The sequence below is a fragment of the Giraffa tippelskirchi genome, chromosome 1 (assembly GCF_054371585.1).
Source record: "Giraffa tippelskirchi isolate mGirTip1 chromosome 1, T2T-mGirTip1v1.2.pri, whole genome shotgun sequence".
Taxonomy (NCBI): Eukaryota; Metazoa; Chordata; class Mammalia; order Artiodactyla; family Giraffidae; genus Giraffa; species Giraffa tippelskirchi.
The window spans coordinates 200,418,394-200,436,800 of record NC_137275.1 but is presented as its reverse complement, the minus strand read 5'-3'; the positions used below and the strand labels follow the sequence as shown (position 1 = coordinate 200,436,800).

Here is an 18,407-nt window from a genome sequence, read left to right as displayed (position 1 = left end):
CAGGAGGGGAAGACAGACTGGACAAAAGCCTAGGCCCACCTGACTTTGCCTAGGGTCACTGCAAGGCCACTTGGGGTTGAGCTGGACCCTCTAGGGAGTGAGACCACAAGAAAGGTCAAAGACAGAAATAAAGACAGTAGGAAACACTGGAACAGCAGGAAATCAGAATGTGGTGGGTTTTGGTGATTTATCTGTACACACATACACAGGTACACCCCTCACACATAACACCACACACATACCACACACACCACACACATTCACACACACACATACACCCATACTACCCCCTAACACCCACACACACACATTCATTCACATATACACCATACATCACACACACCCTTCTCTCTCTTCTGACATGTTTAGAGCATTCATGGACACATCCCCTAGGTCATCAGAAAATCCCTCAGACATACCTGATAAAACTGGTTCCTGCTTGGACCTGGGACACGGGTCTCCCAGACACAGCATTTAAAATGCATGGATGAGAAGGCCAAGGGAGCTGTGCAAGGGACCCCTCTCTCCTCTGTCGAGATAATACTACACTCAGTTCTAATACACCGATGCACTTAACCTCTAAGACATACAGAGACCCTAACTGGGGCTCCAGCCAGAGTCCTGGCCCACCTGGATAACCTTCCCTAGAACCTTTGGGAAGGGAAATGAACATCATTAAATAGCTTCCCAGAAGACCTCAATGTGTAGCTGGCCTTGAGAATCATGGACTATGTTATGTGGAGAGAACAGAAAAATGCACTTTTTTGGAAAGCCATATTTCTCTTTTTTTCCAGCTTTCCTGTTACCTTATCAAATAGGGACAGTGCGCTTCAAGGAGGGCCTGGAGGGAAGCAGCCATCTCTGGAGGACAGGAGGTCAGAAGGGCACGGGTGTCCTCACTGCCCCCGCTGCACTGATGGCTTGGTCAAGGTGGGAGCAACATCTCACTTCAGTAGGGCCTCCAGGCAGGCCTTCAATGAGGGTGACCGTGAGCGAAGATGAAATTTGTTCTCATCCGTTGTGGGCTGAACTGTTTGCCCTTAAACCCATATGTTGAAGCCCTAAGTGCCACCCCCACCAAACACACACAATGAGACTGTGTTTGGAGATGAGGCCTCTAAGGAGGTAATTAAGTTAAAATGAGGTTATATGTATGGGCTCCAATCCAGAATGACCAGTGTCCTCATAAGTAGAGATTAGGATACCCATAGAGAGAAGACCATGTGAAGACACAGGGAGAATAAGTCCATTGACAAACCAAGGAGAGAGACCTCAATTGAAACCAGCTTGCTGATCCCTTGATTTCAGAATTCCAGCCTTAAGGACTATGATAAAATAAGTTTCTGTTGTCTAAGCTGCCCAGCCTGTGGTATTTGTTACACAGCCTGAGCTGACTAATGTACCATCTAACTCCAGGGTGCAAATGATTCCCAAGCTCTCAACCATGACTAGATCCTATGAAGCCCAACATGCACACAGGAGATATTTGGCATTTAGTTGTTAGCTGTCTGCAATGGCCTATGGATCCAACTGAGCCTCATCAGTCCTGGTCCCAGGAAAGCCAACAGCTCTGGGAGCACCATCTGTCAAGGCTTCTGGGGCCTTGTGTCTGGAAGGCTCACCAGACCCAGCCCACCCACCTCTGTGCTCTGCTTGGGCTCCAAGGGCTCCTCAAGGCTGGGGCTCAAGTGGGCCACTGGCTGCGTCAGGAAACACTCTTTGCAGACACGGCTCTGCCTACCGTTCTCAGCCTTGAACTCAGAGCACTTACCGCAGATGACCTGCAAGACAAGGGCACCTGTGACCCTACCACCCAGGGACAGTAGACTGTCCAGAAGGGGGCTGGAAGGGCCACACAACCAGGAGAGATGTGACATCATGTGGAGGGGAAGGGCTTGCCCATGAGCCAGGGGGATCAGGAGCCTTGTCCAGCAGGCAGAGACCCCGAGGCTGGACCCCTTTGGGCCTCCAGGCCCTGCCTTCTTGCTCGGAGGGTCCAGAATCCAAGGGGTCTGTGTGCATGGAAAGAAGATTGGGAGGAGGAACAAAGCACATGGAGGTCCCAACAGTTGGCCTCTTCCCATCTGGACTCACCGCCCCACACAACTTGCAGTGGTGTTTCCTTTTGGTGATGGAGTTGAAGGTCTCACCACAGCTGCTGCAGCCCTGCTTCTCCTTGTCACGTCTGGTCTTAGAGGACCCTCTCCTGGGCTCAGACTGTTGGAGGCAAACCGCTGCAGTCAGCTTCCCAGCACGTGTGGAGTGGCAGCTGTGTGACACACAGGCAACGCACATGCGGGGCAAGAAAGCTGGACGTGCAGAAGGGAATTAAGCAGGAGCCACGTTGGTCATGGCACCCTGTTCAGCCTCGCTCCCCAGAACCTGCCCTGCTATCACACAGAGTGAAATTCCAAGGGGATCAGGAACTCTATGCTTGGAATGACTTGGCCCTCCACAAAGGTCAGTGACGTAACCTTCTGTGTCTGCAGAGATAACAACTGGAACCCACACCGGGGGAAATGGTGGCTGCTCTGCACCAAAGTCCAGACACCGAGGACCCAGGTGTCTGCACCCAGCATCTGGCCAGGTGGCCCTTGCTTCTACACTCTTATCCTTCATTGGGCCCCAGAGCATGGTGCCTGCAGTTGCCCACCCAACATGTGTGAGAGCGCTCTCCTGGGGTGGAGGAGTAGGGTCAGGGGGCTGGACTCCCCTCTCTGTCTCCTCTGATGCTGCCTGAATTTCCCACAAAGGAGGGCACTGATGAGTCTTTTCAGCAAGAGAAGAAAAACAACAGGAAGTCATGAAACATAATGTGGTGTGTGTTCAGAGAGGTTAAAAGATCTTTAAGGCAAGTCACAAGAACACACTATAAAATACTTTTGTTTTGTTTTCTTTTACGTATAAACAAGCTGTTTTGTGTAAGGTTTCTCAAAAAGATTTATAAGAACCACATCAAAGTCCTTGGAGCCAAGAAGAATTGGGAGTGGTAGGCAGCAGTGGGAGAGAGGTTTTCATTTTCTTCTATCACTTTGTTTTTTTCTTACAAGTATTTATTCCTTTTATGGTAAGCATATATTTACAAATTTTAAAAAAATCTGATGCAGTTTAAAACTAAGGAACAGGTACATAAATCATGCATGGGAGGTAGATGTCAAGGTGACATATTGGAAGATTAAAGATGTTGAGTTCTATGCTAAGGGAAACAAGCAAATAGCAAAATAACATACAGTAGCATGTGATGTTTATACCAAAAAGGGTACATGCATGAAAAAAAGACTGGAAGGAAGCACACCCTGATGATCTTATTGGCTGTTTGGGGTAGAGTTACTCTTATCTCACTCTCTTATCTGGATTGTCTCAATTGTTCACCAGAACAGCTTGTGAAAGAAGAAGAAAACCAAAAAACATATAGAAAGGAAATCAGTCACTCACTCACCAGCACCCCCAACATCCCCACCCCCCACCTCACACTCCCATCGAGGACTGTGTCCCCTCTGCACTATGAACAGAAGTTTGAGAGCTGGTGTGGTCTGCTCTGGCCACGTACCCCCTGGCCATAGTGACATCAATTGTGTCTAGGACCCCAGCCCCATCTGATGCAATCGCTTGGGAGGTGAGTGGGAGGCAGGCAGGAGTGAGGGTGGGAGTGGGCACTGACCATGCAGTGAGGCTGGGATGGGGACTCAGAAGTGTTGTCTGATTAGGTTTCCCCATCTGATTAGCATTAGTGCAAGTTAGGGGATAACTCCCAGGCCCCTGCCCTGCCCCTCATCAGCCGTGAGACCCTACATGAGTCACTTTTCCTCTCTAAGCCTGGTTTCCTCATCTGTAAAGTGGAGTAAGGAACAAAGCACAAAGCTGAAGTTGCTCCAGACTGGTGAGGCGGGGCTTGCTGGCTGTTATTTCTACTTCGGTGTGTCCAAAACTTCTATAATAAAAATCTGAACAAAATAAGCTAGAAATATGTTTAATATAAGCTCTGCAAGTTTAAGGAGAAAGAGATGCACTGGTCGGGGGTGAGGAGACAGAAAGGAGGGGCTTGTGCTGAATTGTGTCCCCCAAAAGTCATAGTTTGCAGTTCTAACCCCCAGCACCTTGGAATGTGACTGTAATTGGAGAGAGGGCCTTTAAAGAGGTGATTAAAGTAAAATGAGGTCACTTGGGTGGGCCTTAATCCAACATAACTGGTGTCCTTATAAGAAGAGGTGATTAGGACATGGACACGCTCAGAGGGAAGACTATGTGAAGACACAGGGGGAAGATGGCTATCTATATGTCAAAGAGAGATGCCTGTAAACAAGAAAAGAACAAACAGTGTCACTTATCATCCAGTTATATAAGGTTTAGACACAACCACTGCAGTCACGACAGTGCGGCAAGAATGAAAATACAAGAGGAGACATTCTGTGTGTTGGAGAAACAGGCCCCAAGACAGATGCACATCTCAGAAAGAATTTCAAAGACTCCAGATTCTTGTATCTTCCCATGCACAGAAAAACACCAGAAGTGTTAACTTGAGATATGTGTTCTTTATGATTAGCAGTCATCTTTTACTAAGATGGATGCCTGACTACTTGTATGTCCTAGCCAAAAAAAATCCATTCATATCCTGGCTCCTCCCCTCTCTTAGAATCCGTTTCTCAGAGCTGTCTACTGGGCTACAGTCCTCAGTAAGACCCTGAATAAAACTTAAATTCAGCTCTTAAGTTGTATGTTTTTCTTTAAGTCGACAGGCCTCAGGAGAAACCAGCCCTGCTAACACCTTGATCCTGGATTTGCAGCCTTCAGAACTGTGAGAGAATAAGTGTCTGTGGTACTTTGTTAAGCAGCCTGAACACAGGCCTATACTCCCCAGCTCTGCTGCCTCTGCTCATAGTCCCCACTGTGGGCCCCACCACCGTGAGGCCAGCTCCGGCCACCTGGTACTAGGAGCCCTGAGACAGCTGGTGCCTCTGAGGGTGACAGGAACACTTATTCTGCCCAATACCACCCCCCCCTTCTCCATCTCATGACCCCTGGCCCCATGGACACTGGGTTTAAGATGTCCCCCTCTCAGTTTATTCCATGCAGCTCAGGACCTCAGAGCTCTGTGGGTGGAAAACGGGCAGGAAAGACCCAACAAGCAGCACTGACGCTCCCCACAGCCACATGTCTCACCCAAGGCCACCCTGCCATCCGACACAGGCTGCCAGCCACACTGTAGCCCTGAGACACATTTGTCTGCCCCACTCAGGGTTCCTTCCTTGGAGACCATCTCCAGAACTGCTGGGGCGCAGACAAGAGGAGAGAAGGGAGGGGCCATCCACGGGTCTGCAGCAGCCCCTGCAGCCCCAGCCCTCCACCAACCTTCATGGTGACCCTGTCATTCCCATTTTCCAGGTGAGGACCCCAAGGGCACTGGGGATGGGAGTGGTCAGAGGTGGGGTGGCTGGATCCACTGGCTTGCCTTCAAGCCCTGACATGTGCCATAGAACCTCAGCTCTCCAGACCCTGAGAACAGTGCTGCATGATTGCAGAGAACACCAGGGGACCAAAGGGACTTCTGGGGTATCCCTGAGGGCCAGGGGGTAGGCAGGGGGCTGGAGGGGCAGGGCTGGCCCACAAGACGGAGGAGAGGCTGTAGTGGGCCAGGGGTGTGTGGCCAAGAGCTCAGCCTGTGAAGGTCACCAGGACAGCAGGGACCCTGTCCTGGCCAGAGGGACAGAGGGCAGTTCCCAGAGCAGGGCATCTTGGGGCTGGGGCTCGGCAGAGCAACCTTCCTGGCTTCCTTTGTCGGGCAGCAGCTCAGTGCTCAGACAGGGTTCAGGCTAGGTACCAGCTCCCTCCATGCTGAGGACTACAAGCCACTGTGGCCCACCACTGATGCAGTACCCCACGCAGTTCCCGACACCGAAAGTTGGAGACCAGGTGGCTGGGGTGAGCCCGCCTGCGTTGCTGGGGACAGGTCTTCTTGGCCAACCATACTTCCCCTTTGGATGAGGATACAGAATAGGCCAACAAAGGGGAGAGGCTTAGATTTTCTCTCTGGGTGTGGAGACATTGGAAAGGCTGGGCCAAGTCTAACCGGGGAGGTGTGGAACCGTGGCTTTCTCCAGTAACAGCCAAGTGACTCCACCCGCAGCACTCCAAACACACAAGCGTGGGCCTGGGAGGAGGTATGTGCCAGGGCCTGTTTACTAAGTGTTTTCTCTTCAGCTGATTCACTTACAAAGCAGGGAAGCAGGAGGAAAATTCAGGTTAAGAAGTGGGTCCCAAACAGTGTTCCTGACAACCAGCCCCGGAAGACAGAGCCACACAGTTATCATCCATCCTGAAGGGTGTGGACATAGGCCTATGGCTTAGGCCCTGCTCAGTGAGGCCCAGCCCCTCTTCCTCTCATGGGCAGCTCTGTCCCAGGGCCCTGGAGGGTGGGTTGTACTAAATTTCTGCATGCTGAGGAGAGGGTGGCAGGGGTGGGGCCTTCCTTGGCATCGTGGAGGGGTCCATGTGTGGTCACGGTGGGTCAGGGGCCCTGGGAGGCCTTTTCAACTCTGACATTTCTGTGCTTCTGTGAAGAGAGATGTAACTTTTACAGAACAGGGAAGTCTTTGGATTCTGCAAGGCCCCCTTGCAAAACTTCCTGGTTTAGCTTCTCTTAGGAAAGAAGGCTTGTGGAAACTGTGTGTCTGAGGACAACATCAGGAAATCAAACCAGCACACCAAGAGTGAGGTTACATTTCCTCTCCAAAAGCTTACATCTGGCACATTGTAGCAAAGATCACTCTTTCTAGTGTCAGAATTAAAACCCACTTTTGGGTGCTTTCCACAAATATCCACTGAGTACATCTTGGACTCGCCTGGCAGGAGCTTCACTCAGTTGCCCTGGTCCACTAAAATCTGTGCTCACTGAAGACACAAATGAGAAAAACCATGGCCAGGCCACATGTGCCGGGGCCAGAGCTATGAGTCTGTTGCTAACAGATGTCTGTCTATTTTAGGTCCCCAGCCTGGCTTGGGGTGGGTAAAGGGACTGGGACAAGGAGGCCTGAAGTTGAACTGTGATCTCAAGTATCTGCGAGTCAGAGATGCTGCAGAGCCCTGAGAAGGTTGAGCCCCCAGGTGGGAGAAAGAGGGGCGGCCTGGTCATCCACTGGCTGAGTGTCGCTGTCACTGCCCAGCAGGTCTGCAGCCTGGCCTAGACAGACCCCTGGACTGGGCTGAGGCCCTGACCCTCAGGGGCTCTCAGTTACCTTTTCACCTATAAAAGGAGTTGGGCGACCAATTGGAGGGGCACCCAAGTGGCCAACAGGCACCTGACATAGTTTCTCTCTCTCTTCTTCAGATCCAGGAGAAGGTAAGGGTGGAGGGTGAGGAATTGCCCAAGGCCTCATGTCAGGACCCACTCACAGGTTAAAACATGAAACATGTGACCTTCAGGTCCTTCCAGCTAGAACATTCTCCAGTGGGCACTGCCTGCCCTGTGTGCCAGCCACACCTCCTGCTTCTCTCTCCCTGCCTTGGCACTGGATCCTCCTCAGCCCCGCCTCCCTGACCATGCAGCCTGCAGCCATTCCACTTCTCCTTGCATCCCAGGGCTAAGGCCTGCTATGGACTTGCCCAACAAAGAATGGGGGCTGCTCGTGGCTCTTGATGCCTTGTAGCCCACCCCAGGCCAAGGGTCAGATAGCAGAGGGCCCTGCATGGGGTCCAGCTCAGCTCCCCTGTGGAGGCAGGGAGAGGCAGTGCTTTATGCAAAGGGCCAGCATGGAAGTTGTCAGAGACCCCTGGCCAAGGGACCCAGGGGCTAACTGGAAAACTGCAGAGGCCCAATCTGTCATTTCTCTCTGGTCAGTTACACAGAGGAAGCCTGAATGTGTGGATTGCTTTCCATGACATTCCTAGATGTTCCTGAAAGGAGCCCAGTAGCACAGTGCAAGCCTTACATGTATAGTTTTGTGATTCATAAAGCTGATAATGGGCTGCTTCATGAGGGAAATACTTGTCAGTGATCCTGGGGTCAGCCGTGAAGGCCTCACAGATGAGATCTTGGGGTAGAGCAGACATAATTGAGGCATTCTGCACAGAGGGGGCAGCAGGTGCACAGGCCCTGGGACATGGCTAAGTGAGGGGGACCAGGGCATGGTTGGGGAGGGTGGACTGGAAAGAAGGCAAGGCGAGACAGGGTCATGATGCAGGAAGCCCCTCAGGAAGTTTGAAGGGCTGTGATAAGACCATCTCTCTCCTACTGACCATGTGGCTTTTAGATTTCCCGACTTTGAGTTCAAACAAATTAGCACAGGCTGCTTTTGACCTCCACAGCATACTGTGTGGCAGCAGTATCACTCAAATAAGGGAGTTCCTTCCTCTCAATTGGTCCGTGAACCCCATCATGCTCTAGAAAAGCTATATCTTTCCCTCAGAGCCCAAGAACTTCTCAAGGTTTTCCCAGTGCCTGCAACCCAAGACATGTCAGGTCAGGGGTCATGTGTGACCTGGCAAAGCCTCTGCTCTTGTAACAGAGCTGGGGGGACACTGGTGCATCTGTTCTGGGGCCTCAGCAGGAGCTCAATGCTATCAATGCATGGATGTTGTGAGAGGAGGAGACTAGTTTTCTTACTAAAAATCTAATTCAGGACAGGAACACTTACTTCCTATGACAAGCTAAGCGGCTGTCCCTCCCTCTGCTGCTGTCCCAGAAAAGTCCAGTCACACCACAAAGTTTGGAGTTGAAGGCTAGGTCTCCTCACCTGTCAAGCCCATTTCCGCTTCCTAAAATGGGTTGGCCTTCACAACCACCAACCCAGGATGGCGGTAATGACCAGCAGGGTGGCCCTTGTAGCCAGAAAAGAAGGAGCTCTAGAAGTTGGTGCTAAATTCAGGCAGACTTTGCTGTCCGACTGGGGTGCACCTGCCCCCAAGGGAATGGTCCTGATAAGGCTGTGAGAAAGAGAGGTGGGGGAGGGAAGGAGAGGCAGGCATGGTGGAGAGAATGTGGGGGCAGTACTGACCCACCCACAGGAGATGTTCCGTTCTAGGATCAAATACCCTGTTAGGTGTCAGGCTGGGCCTCAGGCCCCCACTCATTCTTTTGAGCCTGGAAAACTGAGGAATAGGGCCAGGTGGGGCTAGTGGTAAAGAATCTGCCTAGAGATGCTAGTTCGATCCCTGGGTTGGGAAGATCCCCTGGAGAAGGAAACAGCCACCCACTCCAGTATTCTTGCCTGGAAAATCCTATGGACAGAGGAGCCTGGCAGGCTACAGTCCATAGGGTCACAAAGAGTTGGACACGACTGAGCATTCACACACAAGGGCAAAGCGAGGGTGCCCAGGAGAATCCCCTCTCAGGATGCAGGGTACAGCACCTCCCTGGTAGTCTAGGGTTATAACTGTCATCAGACTTCATGACGATTAGGCTCAGTGGTTAATAATGATGCTCCCCTGTACTGCATACTCACTGCATGCAAGGCACACACATTTGCCCTCCTGCTTAATCTCCCAACCAACAGAGTGGGTGGGACTCAGGCATAGTCCCATGGCCTAGCCCTGTCAGAGTGGGGACAAGGACACAGGCTGTCCCTGGACACACCATCTTTGCCCACACTGATTGAGCATCCTGAGGGCCAGGTACCACCTTGATGCACATTCATCCAGGGCTATTCTATTCATGGTAAAGAGCACAAGTATTCAGAAGATCTTAGCTATGTAACCTCCACCCACCCCAAAAAATGGACATTTGGGTCTCAGCAGGCTTACCCCAGCCCTCTCCCGACAGGCCCCAGAGGCCATCACTGTAAGGACCCAGGTCTCATGGAGTGGGGGGAAGGCTTACCCCTAAGGACTCACCCTCAGGTCACCCTGGTCTGACTTCACCTTCCACCTTCCACCCATGCCAACAGCTGAGGGGGTCACTCACCCCTGAAGCTCCCCCTCCACTGTTGGCTGGCACTGCGGGCACCTCGGAGCTGGGGCTCATCATCTGGAAGGGACAGAGACAGCTGGCATGAGCAGAGGTCCCATGGCCACATGCTGACATCCAATGTAATGTTGGAACACCACCACTTCTTCTGTCTGACCACAGGGTCAGGAGAAAGACTGTTGGGGCCTGGCGTTTGCTGTGATTTTGACAATCAGCCCTCCCTGGCTTGGCTGGGGACTGAAGGCGTCCCAGGAGAGTTATCATTTCCCAGCTGGGAGTGGGGGGAGGTGGGCAGGTATGAAGCTTCTCAAGGCCCATTGGGCCTGGATGGCTACATCACACCATGTGAGGTGGCCCTGGGTTCTAGCTCCTTCCTCAGGCATCCATGGAGAGCTCAGTGCCCTGCCTTCTATGGTCAGGCTCTGCCTCCGCATCAACTTTAATAGCAGGTATGGGGTGGGGTAGGGGGGTCCTGTTTTTAGGTCACCTCTGTTCAAGCTAGGAGACAGTGCTTTTCCTGCCTGGGGATGACACAAAGTTTTCGTCCAAAATAGTCTGGAAAGCAGACAAAATGGAGATTTGATGCAAATATTAAGTGGATAACGAGGTGGCCTGTGGGCCACAGGGAGGACCAATCAGGCCTGGTGTCCCGGACTCAGAACTATTGAGCCAGTCTGGGCTGGGTATCAGGGGCATCTCTGAAGACTCTCACCATGAAGTCATGTTTGGTTGTGCCCACAGAGAGGGGATGGCCAAGGCCTAGGGCTACCTATCTGGCTGTGGGCGGGGATCCTGCTTCCCTGCTCCCCCCAGGCCTGGGGACGACTCCCCATTGGGAGGAAGCCACCCCTGCTGATATGATCACAACCCCTAGTGCATGTGAGAGGACAGCAGATCATGTAGCAGCTTCATCCAGCCCTGTCTTTCCCTCCCTCCCTTCTGAGTGCTGACCACACCTACGGGGAGCAGGGGTCCCCGCATGGATGCTCAGTAAAGGTGGGCACGAGGGGAGTGTGGGGACCAGCTTCCCTCCCAGATACCAGTCCTTATGGAAAGGGCCTAGGTCAGCCAACAGGTGCTGGCTCTCACAGGGGATTCTGGAGTGAGGGGGGAATTCTCATCCTGGCTGAAGGAGCCACTGAAGGCCTTGAAAGTCTGGCTGTTCTGCTTGTGCTTCTCAATGGTGGCTTGAATGACCTGAAACAAAACCACAAAGAACAAGGGCCCTCAGAGAGCATTCCAGGAAGGTCAGGACAGGGTCCTATGGTCATTGCCTTTTCCCCTGACCAACCGCCTCACATTTCGGCAATAGCCTCCACTATAAGGTGAGGAAACAAGGCTCAGGGATGTGACCAGTGACTGACCAGGTCCCCACTCCAATTCCCATGGATCCCAATGCCACCCCACATGCAGTGCTCCAAGCCAAAAGCAGACACTCTCTGGGAACATTTTATATGGATTTGAGGCTGTGTTTCCATTTCCTGCAACAGCATTACCATCTAGTATCTGTTTGAATTTCCTTCTTCTCTTCTCACTCAGATCTCTCTTTTATGAATTTTGTGAGCCACAATTCACTAATGGTTAGCATTTGGCCTGGTGGTGGTCTGCCAACCCTGCTCACTGCCTTGGTCTTCACACTGCCTTGGCCCTCCTGACCTATGTCCCCACCATGGCCAGCTCTGAGCTGAGCCTGCTCTGGCTGCCCCATAATGCTGCCTGGCCTGCCACTGGAAGGGCAGACTCTATCCTGGAAGTCAAAGTGCTCATGCCACACAATGCATCGCTCCTGCCAGCCATGGTGAGAAAGGTGACATGGACCCGCCTTCAAACTGCCAGCCAGTAGAGATTCTCCCCAGGGTGAAGGCACCTCCCTTGCATTCCCATTTCCAGGCCTTTATGTTTATTTGTTTACTGAGGAGGAGCCCTAAATAAGAGAATGGATTCAAAGTTTTGTGGAGTCTGAAGGTACTTAGAAGCTTGGTCAGTCCATCACTTCAAGGTGGATAGATGGGTGGGCAACACCTGAAGGGCCACAGGGCCATCCCATCCCTTGCTCCAGAATGAAATGACTATGCTGCTCAAGAATTTGATCATTTGGTGACTTTAAAACTTTAGGAGCTTTACCTGAATCCATTCTTTCTTTTCCTCTTCTGTCCTATAAAAGCCAAAACAGTATTTTATTAATTTTGTCTTGAAAGTGAAAGTAAAGTCACTCAGTCGTGTCCAACTCTTTGCGACCCCATGGGCTGTAGCCTACCAGGCTCCTCCGTCCATGGGATTTTTCAGGCAAGAATACTGGAGTGGGTTGCCATTTCCTTCTCCAGGGGAGCTTCCTGACCCAGGGATCGAACCCCGGTCTCCCACATGGTAGGCAGATACTTTACAATCTGAGCCACCAGGGAAGTCCTAATTTTGTCTTAGATACTGACTGTACACCATCCGACTCCTCTCAGCTCAGCAGCAAATGCCTGGGTTGCTCACTGCCTGGAAGTACAATTCAAGGCTTGGAAGAGTGGCCTCACAGGCTCTGGGACAATGAGGCCAGTATCAACATGTGCAGCCAGGTTGAGTGTGGCCAAGTGGAGTCAGGAATGGCCATGTGGGTTCAGGACGGTTCAGGTGTGCCCAGACGAAGTCAGGTGTGACTATATGTGGTTAAACTTGGTATGCAGAGCCCTCTGCAGTGGATGTAAATCAACACCTCCCTGGGCCACAGTGGGTCATAGATGGGCTCTCCCATGTACTGCTGCAAGTCAGAGAGAGCCTGGCACCATCTTACAAGATAGTGTGACAATAGCCACCAAAATTTAAAGTGGATGTGCTACCCTTTGGCCAGCAATTCCACTTCAAGAATCTGTCAGATGTACATAAAAACACATCTGTACAAAGCTTGGTTCATGGACACTGCTTGCAGCACCATTTGCAAAAACAAGACCCCAGAGGAGCCTAGATGTCCATCAGTGGGAACCAGCCAATGACCATATTGGAAAATTATCCTACTTTAGAAAATGGTGATCGTATATGGGATGATTTCTGATAAATTAAGTGAAAAAAGCAAGTTGCAGAACAGACTAGACAGAAAATGGTGATCTGTGATTAAAAAAATAGATACATGTATGTATGTATGGGGACAAAAATTCCAGAAGGATGCTTCAGAGATGGTTAAAAATGTCTGCTGGGGGTGGGGAACAGGAGATGGGCAGAGGCCTAATTTTCACTGACTTCCCCTTAGTACTGTTAACATTTAAACCACAAATAAGTCAGTTAAATGAATAAATAAAAACACATTGAAAGATTATCCAGTTTAGTAAAGGAAGCCATCTGCTAAAATTTCAGGTCAAACACATTCACACAGCAGCAGACACCGAGGCAGCCGATCCTACCGAGTTTGTAGCTCCAGGGACCTTTTCTTTCCAGTTATGATGAATGTGTGGGCTGCACTTGATTTGACCACATCCTGCACCTAAAGGCACACAACCAAGGACAAAACAAAAAACAGTGTGTCACTTAGCAGGTCCTGGACTGTGGACTCACACTGTCACTCAGACTTGGAGGGTTTTCCCTGAGAAGGGGGCAGAGGTGACCCAGTGGGTCTGCAGGGAAGGTGTCCAGCTTAGGGTCATGGTTGCTGCAGGCGACTGTGTGAGTCAGTCCACAGGGGAGGGTGGACCACTGACCTGCCCAGGCGGGGCTAGGACCACTCATCCACTGTTCTTGGAACTGTGCCGGCCAAATGTGTCTGTTCTTGGGGTTTCCCAGAAAGTCAGTGCCAGTGCCTTTCCCCACAAAGGTACCCCCAGACACTCCTGACACACAGGATGGAAATCTTAGATGAGCCAGGAGGATCCCCACTTCTCTGCAGGGTTTTCTGAGGCCCGATGGGAAGGTACCTTGCATCCAGGGGCATCTGCGACAAGGAGCCATCCTTCATCCCCTAGACCCCTCATTCCCTCAGCCCTTGGCTGGGTGTGGCCCACAGGCAAGCCACTATCAGAAGGGAGTTTGTTTTTTTTTTGGTATCACTAGCAAATCTTTACTTTTCAGAACAACTAAGTACTTTGATTAACCAGCATTTTTGGAGTGCCTGTTAATTCAAAGCACTCCCCCACAGGAGAAGGGGCACTGATTCCAGCTCCAGTAGCCCCACAGCATAAGACACGGACGGACTCAAGGAAAGGGGACAGCAAGGACAACAGGCTGTCTGGATTTGGGGTACAGATGTCAGCAGAACCTCATCCGGGTTCCAGATTGGTGCAGGAGTGGAGGGAGCATAGGACCAAGGATCAAAGAACAGACAGGATGGGCACCCCATTTGTATTCACCTCAAACTTCCCTTAGAGTCTGTAAAGGGGGCCCTGAGTGTTGGGGACAGGAGACAGCCTGGTCCTGCCATGGCCCTTCAGCCTGCCAACACGAAGCCTACACGCTGGCAGGTAGGCCAAGCGGAGGGGCCAGGATCCTGCCCACTCAGTTCAGGATGCCAGGACAAGGAGCCCTCAGAGATGTTCCTGCACGCCTGGATCAGGACAGAAGCAAGGCTCAGAGAAGCAGGTAGATGACCAGTTGCACAGCAGTGAGTGGCTAGAGCCCTGTGTCCCTACACCTGCTCTGTGGTTTTCCAGGGGAACAGATTGCGTGGGAGGGGCTCACCCACCTGGAGGCCGGAAATGTCCATCTTCTCCCGGACACTGAACTTCTGGCCCATAAGCCGCAGTTTGGGCACACAGTAAAGTATCATGCTGTTGAACTGCGATAGGGACGGGCAGGCACGCGATGAGGGGCGTCTGACCCCAGAGAGGAGCACCCTAGGGAGGAGGTGGGGCGTGGCCCTGGCGGTGGTGGACAGGGCTGGGTGGGGCTGAGCTGAATGTGGGCGTGGCGAGGACATGCTGAGGGGTGGGCTGAGGGTGTGGCTTAGTGTCTGGGCGTGGCTTTGCCTCTGGTTGGGTCTGGGCTGGGTGAGGGTGTGGCTGAATGACCCGGTGGGCCAGGACTCTGCATCTGGGCTGGATGAGGTGCGTCAGGGTTGTGGCTCTGCAGCTGGGTTGGGCAGGAGTGGGCAGGGCTGGTGTGATTGGATGGGGGCTCACCAGGAAGAGGTGGCGATCCTGGGTGGTGCCATTCTTGGCGGACAGCTTCTGGATGTGGCCCTCCTTGATCAGCTCGTTCGCAGGGTTGACGATGTTTTCCTCCCCACCCAGTCTCTCATACACCTCCAAAAGCTTGTGCATTTTCTCCTAAGAGAGATACGGGACTCAGGCAGCTGCACAACCACAGGGACTGGAGGCCTGCCAGGGCTGGGGACCCAGAGATGAGTGGAACCCTGCCCTGCAAATGTGTACCAGAACCAAGATGGGACCATGAGCCTCTGTACAACCAGATGTGAGGGAAAACACGGGTGACACTCAAGTTGGGCACTGAAGAATAGAAGTTCATCTCCCATATAAATAATAACTATTCAATTATAACAGCAGCTAGCATCATTGCTATGTGCCCTGCCCTGTTCTACACATAGTGTATTTAATACCCATGGTGTATTTAATCTAATTCTAGCACTGGTTCTATGAGGCAGATCCCATTATTATCCTCAACCTATAGACAGAGAAACTGAGACACAGAGAAATTAAGTAAGTTGCTGGAGGTGCTTCAGCTAGAGAACAGGGACTGGCTCTCTTGGCCTCCACACGGCATGCCAGTGCCTTCTATGGGGAGGCAGTGAAGGCCTTTGGGTCAGAGGAGCTATGTTGGGCCCCCTCTTGTGTTTTAGCCTTATTGAGTTTCCTGCTCCACCCTCAGATGGCCCAGGGCCATGATAAGACCAGACCTCTGCCTATCCTCAGGTCATCTCCCTCTGGCCTCAAGACTGGTTGTGTCATCATATGATCAACCAGCTCCCCTGGGGTATGAGGGGAGAGGATAGGCAGTTCATTGTTCCAGCTCTGGGCTGAGAGGCGCCTAAGCCAGGAATGAAGGAATGAATGCAGCAAAAGGCAGAGCTGAGCCTAAGGAACCTTAATCCAGGAACAAGAAGAATGGATCCACTATGCTACGGCAGCCACTGCCCTTGGATCTGACCAGTCTTAGCCTGCACGCCCTGGAAGCTGGCTGGTTTAGTTGGCCCTTCTGTCTCTGGTATGGAAACAGGTGGTAGATATGGGCATGGGAGCAGAAAGGGGACCCCAGCACAGAGATTAAGGAGGAGCAGACAAGGCAGGGCCAAAGGGCCTTGTGTGTACTGGAGGCTAGGCATGCAGATGGCATGTTGGAGAGCTTGTGTATCTACCTGGGAGGCAATGGCAGGTTAGGAGGGTTCTGAACAGGGAGCGACAAAATAAGCAACTCATAGAAGGCTCTGAGCATAGAAAGGTGGATCAGAGTCCAGGGAGACTGGAGGTGGGGAGGCTGCAGTAGTGGTCCAAGATGAGATTATGGATAGATAGGTGGGAGCATGAAGAGGCTCCTGTGAGCACACACTGATAAACTGTCCCCTGCACCCGAGAAGAGCCCCCAGACTGTCACAGAGGCCTCACCAGACTTGGAATGAGCACCGCCACATGGTGAATATGTTATAGTGTGACGGGAGTCCATCCCATGCCCCTCAGAGACGTAGGCCCACAGAGGCTCCTCCAAAGGTCCATGGCCTCTATGTGACCTCATGACCACAGAGTTTCATGAAGCAGCTCTTTCTCCTCCATTAGATTTAGTATTGAGGAGGAAAAGATGGGAAATTAGATTAAAAAGGATCTAGAGTGAAATGTTGCCTGTTTTGGTTGCTGTGGGTACCCCCAAAGCAGACCCAGTTCTGGAGAAAGTCAGGTAGGAGGACATAGGACATGGATAACACATAACAGAGCTGCCCCAAAACAGGCTGCCCATCTCTCATTTCTCACTGTTGAGAGATGTGGGGGTCAAAGAAATATTTCCCTTTCTTTCTCCTCTCAAAAAACAGCAGTGTCCATGTGAAAGTAAATGGGTCCCAGGATTGAGGGAACCAGGGCTGGGTAGAGACTGTGGCAGCCTGGAGAGCTGACTCACTGAGAAGATACCTCACCTCATCCCAGGTTGAAGTGTGGCCCTGGGGCTTTTTTCCAGTAAAGACAAGAATTTGGATTCTCCTGTGAAATGCCCTGATCTAAAATTCTGGGTAAGGACTTAGAAATTCTTACACCATGTCCAGGTAGTGTGCAGGCCAAACAAGGGCTGTGATGAAACAATGCCAGCTGGGTCAAAAGGTGTTGGTATGAGCTAGGAGGCCTCCCCATCTGCAGACCCCGTTGCTCAGAGGTGTTAGATCAATAAGAGGACACCTTCAGGCTGTATTTGGAGATGGGGCCTTTGGTAGATGATTAAGTTTATATGAGGTCATGGTCATGGGGTGGGAGAGGGGATCATGATGAGATTAGAGCCCTAATAAGAGAAACACCAGAGAACTTGCTCTTTCTTTTTGCCATGAGAGGACAGCGAGGAGGTGGCTGTCTACAAGCCAGGAATCAAATCCATCAGCACCTTGATCTTGGACTTCCAGCCTCCAGAATGGTTAGAATAAATGTCTGCTGTTTAAGATGTCTAGTCTACAATACTTTGTTATAGCAGCCCTAGCTGACAGAGCTTGAATGAATGAATGAACAATCAAATAGGTGATGCTAACACTGAACTGTACCAGGTCTTGTTCTGAGCACTTTATGTAGAGTGATTTGATCCCCACGATCCCCAGTGAGACAAATTTTGTCAGTGACCTCATTTTACAGATGGGGAAACTGAGGCACAGGGTCCTATATAACTTACTAGCAATCATCACGCTAGTAAGGGGCAGGCCTGTATAGCTCTCAGTAGAGCCTCTGTCTTCCTGGGGGCAGGTGGGTGAGTGTGCATACTGATGATGCTTGGCCCACCCTGTGCTTGCCCTGCCCTAAACTGCTGGTCCCTCAGGCATCTTCTGGGAATGCCCACACTCACCATTTTCCGAATGGCAGCGTTGGAGTGGTTGGCAGCTGTGGAGATGAGCTCCAAGGACCCTGCAGAAAAATGACAGAATCTAGCTACAGGGCACCTGGTGGCTCCGCACAGGTCCTTACCCCATGAGGCTGAGCGCCAGACTCTGCCCTGCTCCTGTCTTTTCCCATGGCTGTACCAGGTGCTCATGAGAACTGGCCCAGGGTGGGGCAGTGCAAGCTTGCCGACATGTCCCATTTGCTGGGTGTCTGGCGTCCCATTCCCCTGTGCAGATCCTGCCCCATGCTGCCCACTAGCTGCTGCCCATCCACCAGGCACAGCCTTGCCAGCCCCACAAGGTCCTCCCTGAGCCCTAAGCTCTGCCAGCACTTAGCAGTTCCCTGCACAGGAATATCGTCCTCTCCTCACACTGCAGTGGGGGCAGGGGAGGTTTTCCCTTACACTCACTCAGTCGCTTCCTGTTTAGGGGTCAGTTGGAACTCTTCCCTTCTCTCTGTCTCTGCCTCTTTGTCTTTATCTTTCTATCTGTCTGTCTCTCTTGATGTGGGTTTTCAGC

General features: G+C 51.7%; 1 protein-coding gene across 10 annotated transcripts in view; it reads right to left on the bottom strand.

Moving 5' to 3' along the window:
- The window catches only part of FGD3 (FYVE, RhoGEF and PH domain containing 3), a 58,445-nt gene that overhangs the window by 2,039 nt on the left and 37,999 nt on the right, over positions 1–18,407 (bottom strand). For 3 of the 10 annotated variants that reach the window (XM_081524194.1, XM_081524189.1, XM_081524216.1), the window contains exons 8-16: positions 17,855–17,913; positions 14,989–15,135; positions 14,553–14,645; positions 13,282–13,361; positions 12,023–12,053; positions 10,988–11,095; positions 9,896–9,958; positions 2,095–2,217; positions 1,641–1,781 (exon numbers count right to left, since the gene is read on the bottom strand). In XM_081524194.1, the coding sequence (XP_081380320.1) occupies positions 1,641–1,781; positions 2,095–2,217; positions 9,896–9,958; positions 10,988–11,095; positions 12,023–12,053; positions 13,282–13,361; positions 14,553–14,645; positions 14,989–15,135; positions 17,855–17,913 (845 nt within the window). Of the gene's footprint in view, positions 1–39; positions 91–419; positions 530–1,640; positions 1,782–2,094; positions 2,218–9,825; positions 9,959–10,987; positions 11,096–12,022; positions 12,054–13,281; positions 13,362–14,552; positions 14,646–14,988; positions 15,136–17,854; positions 17,914–18,407 lie in introns of all 10 variants that reach the window. The other 7 variants (XM_081524209.1, XM_081524223.1, XM_081524200.1 and 4 more) reach the window with 6 other exon arrangements.